An 11,499-nucleotide genomic window follows, 5' to 3' on the forward strand; every position below is an offset into this window, starting at 1 on the left:
CGACTAAAGTATAAGTCTGAGGGTAAAGCCAGACACATCATTAGAAAGACGACAAGTATGACTACGATTTAGTGAAGTAATTATGTTGATAGAGTAAAAATTGTGGCTGTAGTGACGAGTTAGAGACAGAAGTTCTGTCTTAAAAAAGCGCACCTTCTCACTGTAGCTGTGACATCACGCACTCTAACTGACCCAATACACACTAATGGAAAAGCTGAAAATTTAACAAAAACCACACCATATTTAAACGCTCACGAGTCAAAAAGTATAGAAGATACGACAACGCTGATTTACGAGGAGAAAGTTGAGCGATGATGGACGCTTTTGAAGTTGAAATGATGTTTCTACGCCAAAGTATGACGATGATAGACGCTGATGAAAAGAGGGAAGTTGACAAAAAGTTTAACGATGATTCCCATAGACGACCATTATAAAAAAACGATGAAAAAAGTTGAATAACGTTAAAAGTTGAAAAGCTGAAAACATAAAAAGTAATAGCCCACATCTCCTAAAGATGACACACGTTTAGAAAGTTGAACGACTATTCTACGATGAAGCGTTAAAAAGTAGATAGCAATCAAAAAAAGGGCGGAATAAGTAGAAGAAAAATAATAATAAAGACCGAAGATAACAATAGTGTGAGAGCTGTTCAGCTCTCCCACTAATAATAAAGACCGAAGATAACAATAGTGTGAGAGCTGTTCAGCTCTCCCACTAATAATAAAGACCGAAGATAACAATAGTGTGAGAGCTGTTCAGCTCTCACACTAATAATAATCACAAATCAGAACTTCTCGTGGTGCAAGCGTGAAATAAATGCTTTTACATGTGGAATCGTGACAAAGTAGACCTGAATAAACTAAAGCTGAAATTTAATCAGACGTAAAACGGATGTTCAGTTTGCAAAGTGATTCATTGTTAAAGGTGCTGGTTCTCACATTTTTTGAATTTCTAAATTTTTTAATGTATATTTCACTATGACATTATAGATATGTTACACTAATGCTTAATATTCAGATTAAATGCTAATCGTGACGCCACTTATGCTCTTAGTTGAGTTTTACATCAACAAAGCAATAAAGGAATGTTTATTATTAACGTAGAATACTTTATTGTTGTATCGTATTACAGTACTGTACTGTATGTACATATTGCGTCATTTAACCATTTCTTTCACTTTTGTGAACAAAATGACATAAACCTTAACAGACACGGTAAATAATAAAAAAATAGACGAATGTGTAAATGCATGGTCATTATAATGAACATACTGATGGTGATGATATCTGGCGGTTGCGCGTGGGATTTCCTTTTCCTGGGTGTCGTGTTTGTCTAGTCGCCACCTTTTGCCCTCCATCAAAAGGAGCTGTGACACAGTGGGAGGGTTTCATTCCAGCCTGCAGCCTCTCTCCGGGCGGACTCGCTCCGTTCTTACATGTGAGTGGGGAATGTGGCGTCTTGTCTCGGTGGCTGAAGCGGATCACAGAGAACATGCTGTCAAACAGACGCCGTGACGGGAGCAGCTCGTTCTCTGTCGCTCCGGTCAGCTGTGCACGCGCGTGAGGGCGTTTGTCTCCCCGCTGCTGCTGCCGGGACACGTTTCTGTCGGTGCGCCGTTAGCGGATCCAACACAACGGAGCCTCACGCAACGAAGGACAGTAACTGTGACGTCGGTAGCGTTGGGCTTTGGCTGCGTGTCGCGTGCGCGGCTGCTGTTGTTACGCTGAGCTGAAACACGCTGCATTAATACATTGATTGAATATTCGCTGTTTCCTTGCCACAGTTTGCGCCATGGCCAATACACTGACGTGTCTGGTGTGCGATGATGGCAGATACCAGAAGTCCTTCCAGCTGTTCCTGGAGCGTTCCTCTGAGCACCAGTGCATGCGGGACTTCATCCGCAACATGCTGCCGGAAGTACTGTCCAGGTGACGCGCACGCACACATTCACCTACCTGGTGTTAGTCCAACAACGGAGCGGACCACACATTTATACCTTTAGAGTTCATAAAATGTAAGGAGTACGAAGGTGCATCTGTGACGTCATCTCATTGCCACACTCTTCGTCCTCTATGAAGAGAGTTACTGTGCATAATCTTACTTATCTGAACGGGCCTTTATACTGTGAGCTACACTTTGCACCTACTGTACTGTAGTGCAGTCCCTTCAAAAGCTTTCCCAAACTACGGTCAGCATTAACCAGTGGGCTCCACAGTTTAAACAGAACTGAGTCACACGTTAAAGTTGTCCAGTGGCTGAACAGTCAAGTTCTGCCTCATAATCAAGCGCCTGGAAAGTGTCCATCAAAGGTGTCCTTCATCCAGGTGAGGTACTGTACTGTACATGTGTGTTAGTCCCTATCAGCAATCACTTTCTTTTTATTGTAGGCAAAGCCTCAAGAGACATTTAACACCCTGTTAATGAGTCAACGAGGTGAAACTTTGTCCAAGAACAGAACACAAATGTACTATTACTATTTCAGCCAGTAAATCAAATAATTGGCGATCGCCTGGCGAAGTGTGCATGACTGGGAATGACAATTAGCCAGTCTCCTTTCCCAGTATGTTGATATAAGCTGTAGGATTTGAATGTCAATGCTGCAGAGACCTGAATCAAAATCAGACGTGTCTCCGGAGCAGATCAGAGCGGGATCCGGAGAGATGTGACTCACGAGTAAATTAAAAAGTGTAATATTTTTATTAAAAACCAGGCCATGAGTGACATAACGCGGTGTAGCGGCAATCAAAGCCGCGGTATCGAGAAATGCTCCCGACGCAAGATCTGAACACCCTGCAGTCGCAAGTGTCAGGCAGAAGTGACAGCTACAAGCCCGAAAGTGTGACCCACATTTGGCAGGTTGGAAGATGTGGATTTCATGATGTGACTGTTCTGAGCACTCAAATGAATGTTTTTTTTTTCTGCTTCAGCGTTGGAAATGGAAAGTGTCATGTGAACGTCATTGGCGTCGGCAGCGGTTCTGGTAAGAACAGAAGCTGCAGCAGTGCCGTCGATGCTTTTAAACCACATGTGTCATGTTAATCTTTGACTACAGTGATACACATTGTCTTCAGCCCATAAGATACAAGTTAATTGCTCCTCCCCTAACACGTGAAAAACTGTTTTTTTATTATTAATAATTTGGGTATAGTGAGAAAGTAGGTCAATATTTTATTTGCAACAGATACAGTGCATGGTTTTTCAAAATAAAAGCCATATTGGTGCCTGTAGGGGAGATTGACCTAGAGATGCTTTCCACGCTGCGTATGAAGCATCCAGGGGTGACGGTGGATAATGAGGTGGTGGAGCCCAGCAGCCAGCAGCTTCTTAAGTATAAAGGTACATTCTTGATGGAAACACATCCCCTCAATTCTCTGTACTGCAGCTGAATAGTCACACACACTAAAAATATGGTTTTATGTTTTATTTAAATGTGTAAAATCTGCAGTTGTGCTTAGAGAGACACAAGAGGTCAGAATATCAACAGTTTGCTGAAATAAGACTAATTTAGATTAGTCATGTTACACCATTCACTGGTTTTATTAAGGTGTCAACACTAACTTTTATAAAACCTGTGTTTACATACAGTAACTAAATCTCCTGTCTGTAGAGTTTGTGTCAAAGAATCGAGATTTAGATCACGTCAAGTTCACCTGGAACAAGATGACGGCGTCAGAGTTTGAGGAGCACTGGAAGGAGAAGAAGACGACGACGAAGGCCGACTTCATTCACATGATCCAGGTCCGTGTTGTAGACGCGAGGCTCGTGGCCCAGAGAGGTGTTTTTGACACAACTAGGTCACTTTCATTCGGTGGCGCTGTGCAGCAATTAATCCCATTAGCATATGCGTCTAGCATAGCATCATAATTAGGCAGCGTGTGAATCCAGTCACCAGCTCATTATCTGCGCTGAAACCGACAGATGCTGTACTACGTGAAGGATCCTGAAGCTACCATCGACTTCTTCCAGAGTCTCCTCGACAACAATGGGAAGCTTCTGATCATCCTGGTTTCTGGTAAGTGGGTGGAATTAATCTTCAAACTTTTGTTCCTTGGTCTAATGTTTTCAAAGGTTTGGGAACACTTAGAAGTTTTCTGTGGGGAATAGTTATAATAGCAAATGTCTTTTTTTAATGTTCATTTATTTCAAAATGATGAACTAGTGATGTAGCTTAAATTTGTCAGCTGATTCTCCACTTTGTTTTCAAACTAAAATATATCCACAATGGTTGAGAATTTAATTCGTTTTAAAGCATTTCTTATAGAATGAAAGGCTTTTAATGAATTCCCATTAGCAGCTGATGAATATCTCCATGTCGTTTATTCCAGGGGAGAGTGGTTGGGGAAAGCTATGGAGCACTTACAAACACCAGCTCTGCAACACTGAAATAAGTCAGTGCGTAACCACAGGAGACATCAAACATCATCTGGACTCCAAGGGAGTGAGCTACCAGAGCTATGAGCTGCCGTCTCAAATGGACATCACAGAGTGTTTCACTGAAGGGGACGAGAAGGGAGAGCTGCTGCTGGATTTCCTCACCGAGGTGCTGGACTTCAGTAAGACGGCGCCGCCCGAGCTGAAGGAGGGCGTCCTGAATCTGCTTCGCCACCCGGACTGTAGCACCGAGTCCGACGGCAAAGTTATCTTCAACAACAACCTCGAAGCGATCGTCATAGATCAGAAGTAGTGTAACAAATGTGAAATTTGACTGATTAATGTGTTACAAACTAGATGATTGTCTGTAATGATGCACTGTGTAATCAGTCGTTGTGTAATTAAACAAAAACAAAGCAGCTTCCACACAACCTCCACCTACTGTACTGTATCTACATGCAGCTGTTAGGATGTTAAGCTTTTTTTCCCCCCCAGAACCATTATTTTACATTAATTCAGTATTATTTATTCTTTCAGACACTGGTTGACTGTCATGGAAAAAAAGAAAATTACTTTGTTGTATTTTCTTTTACTAAATACATTTCATTAATTTTAATGATCCAGTAAAATGTTTCAATAAATTTAATCATCTCTATCTCTTCAATTCTTTTATAAGCTTAACTTGGCAGGTTCTGCTAACAACTTCCTTCTGTAATAACACTCACGTTGGCACATGCATCTTATGGATCAGATAAATCACAGAGCTACTATTTGCTTTAAACTGTTTAGTTGTGGTGTTGGCTCCACCTTGAGTCCAGCTGCAGTAACTGAACTGTAAAAATCTGATTCACAAAGATGCAGGAAAAGTAAAATGACCTCCACCGGCAGAAATACGATAACTGAACTTTGTGTCTGTGTGTTAAATAGTCTTTTTTGGCCTTTCGACATTCTGTCAAGCAGAGTGGTGTTATTTCGGAGGGACCATGAAAGCACCACTAAGGAAGAAGGTGAGCACGACAGCTAAAAAGTGGCCACGTCGGTTAAAGTGTGACCGGTGGCGGTGTGCGTTGTGTAGTGGCTTTAAGGATCGACTCACAGCCAGGATTTACGGTCGTCAAGTTTCTTCTGATAAACAGAAATAAAACACACACCAAACCAGGGTAAAAGTCCGCCCTCTTTACTGTAACTCTCCCCCCGGAGTCATGACAGAAAGGGCCCCAGGGAGTTCACGCGCGCGGACCTCGAGGGTGACCGCGGCGCGCTGCAGTAACGTAAATTATAAAAATACATAAAATAAATTAAATATGTTCACATACCTGTCAGACGGAAATAAGACACACCCCACACCATTGTAAAAACCCACCCTCTCTCCTGTACATAAAGGCACCGGACTCAAACACATAACTGAAGTTAGCTTGATTAGTTCAACTTCAAGCTAGCGGCATCAATCAAAAACCGAAAACCAGTCTGGGACCTAAAAGTATCGACATACATGTATATAAAGGAAATAACAACATATAATATAAAACTATTGGACATATACATTTATATACACATATTGTGGTACATGAAACAGCACCTACCTCTCCCACCAGAGTCATGACAGAAAAGGAAGGGGGGGCGGTGCAGCCCACATTTATCCCAATACAGAAAAAAAACAAAGAAGAAGAAATAAAGAAGAGGGGCCCAATTCGGTTACTATCAGCTGGTATACATATAATTAGATATAAGATATTATTATACAGTACTAAGATCAGATTTTCTGTAATTATAACAATATAACCCAGTTACAAAAAGCAGTATACAGGAAGAGAAACTGGCTGCGCAATTGCTACATAGTAGTTAATGGCATCACCACAGAACAGCTCAACTAACAACCAAGCAGACACTAAATGTAAAAGCAGCAAATACTAGCAGCATTAACATATGAGGACGTGTTTTTAGTGGCTATCGACGTTGCCCCAGAACCAGAAGGAGCCCAGGAGTCTCTGTTGCTTATTAGTGTTCCCAATTAGTCAACGAATTAACGATGAATAATCGATTATTAAAATAATTGGTAGTTGCTGTCATGAACCTAGGCTGTTCCTGTGTTGTTTTCTGGTTTGTCATGTTCATTTCCTGTTTTATTTTGGTGTTCCAGGTCTTGTTTCCTCTCTGCCTCAGTTTGGTTCTCTTGGTCATGTGTCATACTTCCTGTTTTATTTTCATGCTTTTATTTTTTATTGTAGGCAGATCGCAGCGATTCATGAACAGACTCACTTAGTCCTCATTGTCTTTTAACTACTTAACTACTTAAGTACTGCAACACAAGCGATGTTCAAAGCAATGTTTTGTAAAACTTGATTTGTGAAGATTATGCACAGATGACATAATAATAACACAACATTGTCAAGGCATTGACAAGGACAGCTAACGTGTTCTTCCTGCTACAAACAGGAGCAACAAGTGCAGCATTCTGAAGCTGGTCACCAATTAACATGGTCGTAAGTTGTTACAGAACATCTATATTAGCAGTAGCATTACTATCTGTCTCTTTACACACACAATGGACTGTGGTGGTGTGAACTTGGACCAGAGACAGTTTAATCAAGAATATGCTTTTGCAAAACTCTTCGAGGCTGAGTCATAACGTCACCCTCTCTCTGATTAACTACAGTAACTGCAGAAATAAAATTGACAAAGACAACTTTTTGATCTGTCTCTTCATTAAGTAGTGAGAAGTCCTCGTGGTATTTTTTTCCACATCATTAATCAAAAGATATTGGCATCAATCACTTTTTGGCAACATGAAGACAGCATTTTACTGGTTTAACTGGTCCCAAACAAGTGTAGAAAGTTGTACTGGAAGTTCATTAAATCTGTTAATATAACCCAACAGAGCTTCATGAACTTAAAATCAGGGAGAAATAAGCTTTCAGATATTGGTGTAGCGTCCAGTCAAAAACAATTAAAGCTTTACTAATTTCTATATCCAAAATTATTTCCTGTGACCACACAATAAACCAACATCCTCAGATGCTACAATTGGCTTTAATCACTTTGTGGCAACTGGTCTCAGGCATGAACAGACAAAGATCAGATGGACTGGATATTTATTATATCTGTAAATATAACAAAGCAGAGATCAATGTATTTAAAATAAGGCAGAATCAAAAGCAATTTGGCTCTAATATTTATGTTTTGGCAACATGAAAGCATCTTACTGGTTTAACTGGTCTCATGCAGATATTAAAAGTGACAAAATAATTCAGTGGTCACTCGTGCAGTGTCAATCAGACACAAAATGTGAACGAACAAACATGTTGTAGCAATATTGGGTCGTAGATCTGAGTCCTATGTCATAGAGTTAAAAGCCACGGTCGATGATCGCTGTAAAGAGAATTACGATTTTGTTTACACAAAATCTAAAGGATGTGGCATCACTACGGCCACTAGAAATAGTAGCGGATGATACTTAGCACATACTTATGGCCGTTTGAAACCAAAATAAGCAGCTGTAGTCCACAACTGAGGCGGTGCTCGCTCCTGCGCATTGCAATCAATTTCTGGCACACAGTCACTTTTTGGCAGTTTTTCCCCTTTCGCTGCTTACCTCATTGGCTCATTTACCTCATTGCTCAGCCTGAGCTCTGCTCAAGGCAGAACTTTATTTTAATTGGTCAGCAATGGTAAAAACAGGGCAGACACTCACCAACAGAAGAAATCGGATCAGTCCATCCAAGCTGAGGCATCTGACTTTTTTGAAAGCCAGCCTTCACTGAGGACAATAATACTGTTTGCTTGAGATTCGTTTTGTTCTGTGGACTTGTTTGCAATTTTTTTTTGTTCATTGGTGCAATAAAAATGTTAAAATATTAAACAATGGAATAACTATTTTGTATGCATGAACGCACAAAATTAGGCAATTATAAGGTTCTCATAAAACCGTTTGCTTGAGTTTGGTTCTAGTTCTGTTCTGTTGATTTAATTTGCAGTTTTGTGCAATAAAATGTTTAATTTAAATATTAAACAAAAGAATGATTTTGTAACGGAATAAATGCACAAAATTAGGTAATTACAAGGCTTCTCATAAAAACACAAAAAGTTCTAAATTAAGATCGTCCAGGGGTTAAAAGAGCCGGCTGTTCTCCGATCAAACTCTCACTGGGCTCGCGCATTCAGAAAAGCTATAAAGTCTCGGGAGGAGGCGTGACCGGTAACACCTGTGGCGTTGATACCGCTGCTGCTTCCGGCAGCTGAAACACGCTGCATTAATACATTAATTGAATATTCGCTGTTTCGTTGCCAGAGTTTGCGCCATGGCCAATCCACTGAAGAGTCTAGTCTTTGATGATGGCAGATTCCAGAAGTCCTTCCAGCTGTTCCTGGAGCGTTCCTCTGAGCACCAGTGCATGCGGGACTTTATCCGCAACGTGCTGCCGGAAGTACTGTCCAGGTGACGGCCGCGCACTCGCACACTTACTCACCTGGTATTAGTACAACATTAAGCACAGAACATAAACGCTGTTTGATTTCTTCGGTGATTTACAAACCTGTTGGAAGAGGCTAGAAGAGGCTACATCTGTGACGTCATCTTACTGACACACTTCTTGTCCTCTGTGAAGACTTTTGTTAGATTTTTTTTTTAAACTAATTTCAATAAGCAGAGTCAGCGCTACAATTATCAAGTGGTTGAACAGTGACGCTCTGCCTCATCATCAATTACTTTTTTTGTTTATCAAACCGTGAAAGCACGTGACCCACATTTGGCAGGTTGGAGGATGTGGATTTCATGTTCTGATGACTCAAAAGTATGTTTTTTTTATATTTCAGCGTTGGGAATGGACAGTCTCATTTGAACGTCATTGGCATCGGCAGCGGTTCTGGTAAGAACAGCAGCTGGACGTTACGTTCAGTGCTGCAGCAGTGCTGTCGTTTATGCCGCTACTCTTGTTATACCTGTCTTGTATCCGTCTGCTCTTTACCTTTAAACTCAGTAGCACTGTACATTGTCTTCAGCCCATTTGATACGTTTATCCGCCTGTGTACTCTGGGTTCATGTCAAATACTTTTTTAGAATGTTTTATTAATAATTTTGGTATAGTGGAGTATTTTATTTGCAACAGATACAGTGCATGGTTTTTCAAAATAAAAGCCATATTGGTGTCTGTAGGGGAGATTTACCTAGAGATGCTTTCCATGCTGCGTATGAAGCATCCAGGGGTGACGATGGATAATGAGGTGGTGGAGCCCAGCAGCCAGCAGCTTCATAACTAAAAAGGTACGGTCTTGATGGAAACACATCCCAACAATTTTCTGTACTGCAGCTGAATAGTCGCACACACAAACAATACAGTTTTAAATTTTATTTAGTGCTACAAGCAGGAACTTGGACATGATTGGGTTGTTGCTGTGGTTACCACATTTTTTGGCCTTTTCCACTTTGCTTGGGCTGAAACGAAGCGTAAGGTTTATGGCCTCCATCTTGAATTGTCTGCTTCAGTTTTAACTTTTTCAGTTTCAGTTTTAAATTTACTGAGTTGTGGTGCATAGAAGTGGAGGAAAAATATTTTTCGCTCAGGAGTTGGAGCAGAACACTTGCAGTTTTCGGACTATTGTGGATGTACGGTGTGCTTTGGACCGAAACGCTTCATTGGATTACATTCACTGGATTGTAACAGACAAAATGACACCAAACATGACTGCACTGTGATTGTTGTTGCTGGAAATAGTTTATATGGTCATAAAGAGGAGAATCTAAGCTTTCAAATGGCTGGACTGTAACTCATGGCGCAGGGGGGCCTCCCAGGGATAGAAGTGTGTGTAAAATCTGCATTTAGGCTTAATGCAGTAGAAGATACATGTGAAGAAGAGGTCACAATATCAAAAGTCTCCAACATGATCTTCTGAAATAAGACTAATTTAAATTTGTATTATTTAATATGCTACAGTTTCTGTTTTGTTTTTGACCAGATGCCTACTAAAGACGAGAACAGCTTTATGCTCCATCCACTGGTTTTATTGAGATGTCAAAACTATCAATTAAGTTTTTTTGTTTTGACCACTGAGGTGCAAATTACCTTAATTCTCTTAACGATGTGACAAGTACTGTTGCAAATAATGTCCTAAAATAATCAGTAGAAACTAATAAAAATGTTTCAGAAGATTAATGTTTTATAAAACCTGTGTTTACATGTCTGTAGTGTTGGTGTCACAGAATCGATATTTAGATCACGTCAAGTTCACCTGGAACAAGATGACGGCGTCAGAGTTTGAGGAGCACTGGAAGGAGAAGAAGACGACGACGAAGGCCGACTTTATTCACATGATCCAGGTCCGTGTTGTAGACGCGAGGCTCGTGGCCCAGAGAAGTGTTTTTGACACAACTGGGTCCCTTTCATTCGGTGGCGCTGTGCAGCAATTAATCCCATTAGCATATGCGTCTAGCATAGCATCATAATTAGGCAGCGTGTCAGTCACCAGCTCATTATCTGCGCTGAAACCGACAGATGCTGTACTGCGTGAAGGATCCTGAAGCTATCGACTTCTTCCAGAGTCTCCTCGACAACAATGGGAAGCTTCTGATCATTCTGGTTTCTGGTAAGTGGGTTGAATTAATCTTCAAACTTTTATTCTTTAGTCTAATGTTTTCAGAGGTTTCGGAACTTTTCTGTGGGAAAATAAGTTATATTAGCAAATGTCTTTCGATTCAAAATGATGAACTAGCAAACATGATGAGGCTTAAATTTGTCAGTTGATTCTCCCATTTGGTTCAAACTAAAATACTGTATATCCACAATAGTTGAAATTTGAATTTGTATTAAAGGCAGAGGTTGAGCATCAATTTTCATCACGCTTTTAATAAATTCCCATTAGCAGCTGATGAATATCTCCATGTCGTTTATTCCAGGGGAGAGTGGTTGGGGAACCACACGACAGGTTCTGCTAACAACTTTCTTCTATTATAACACTCACGTTGGCACATGCACCTTATGGATCAGATAAATCACAGAGCTACTATTTGCTCTAAGCAGTTGTGGTGTTGGCTCCACCTTGAGTCCATCTGCAGTAACTGAACTGTAAAAATCAGATTCATAAAAGATGCAGGAAAAGTAAAATGACCTCCACCGGCAGAAATACTAAGAATAA

The 11,499-nt window shown here is 40.7% G+C and overlaps 1 protein-coding gene and 1 pseudogene across 1 annotated transcript; both read left to right on the top strand.

Moving 5' to 3' along the window:
* The first annotated feature begins 812 nt into the window (after positions 1-812).
* Positions 813-5,029, top strand: LOC114847444 (histamine N-methyltransferase-like). The gene is made up of 7 exons (XM_029137205.3): positions 813-1,437; positions 1,784-1,928; positions 2,928-2,980; positions 3,229-3,336; positions 3,608-3,738; positions 3,919-4,012; positions 4,326-5,029. The coding sequence occupies exons 2-7, from the start codon at positions 1,792-1,794 to the stop codon at positions 4,682-4,684; spliced, it is 882 nt and encodes a 293-aa protein (XP_028993038.1). The 5' UTR covers positions 813-1,437; positions 1,784-1,791; the 3' UTR covers positions 4,685-5,029.
* Positions 5,030-8,491: 3,462 nt separating this feature from the next.
* LOC114847034 (histamine N-methyltransferase-like) lies at positions 8,492-11,108 on the top strand (annotated as a pseudogene).
* The last annotated feature ends 391 nt before the right edge of the window (positions 11,109-11,499 follow it).

This window comes from Betta splendens, chromosome 21, assembly GCF_900634795.4.
Source record: "Betta splendens chromosome 21, fBetSpl5.4, whole genome shotgun sequence".
Taxonomy (NCBI): Eukaryota; Metazoa; Chordata; class Actinopteri; order Anabantiformes; family Osphronemidae; genus Betta; species Betta splendens.

Bases quoted from the DNA above. Each gene is read 5' to 3' on its own strand.
- LOC114847444 (XM_029137205.3), top strand. From the start codon at position 1,792: ATGGCCAATACACTGACGTGTCTGGTGTGCGATGATGGCAGATACCAG. The intron at 2,981-3,228 runs GTAAGAACAGAA...TGGTGCCTGTAG, and splicing joins TGGCGTCGGCAGCGGTTCTG to GGGAGATTGACCTAGAGATG. The intron at 3,337-3,607 runs GTACATTCTTGA...TCCTGTCTGTAG, and splicing joins GCAGCTTCTTAAGTATAAAG to AGTTTGTGTCAAAGAATCGA.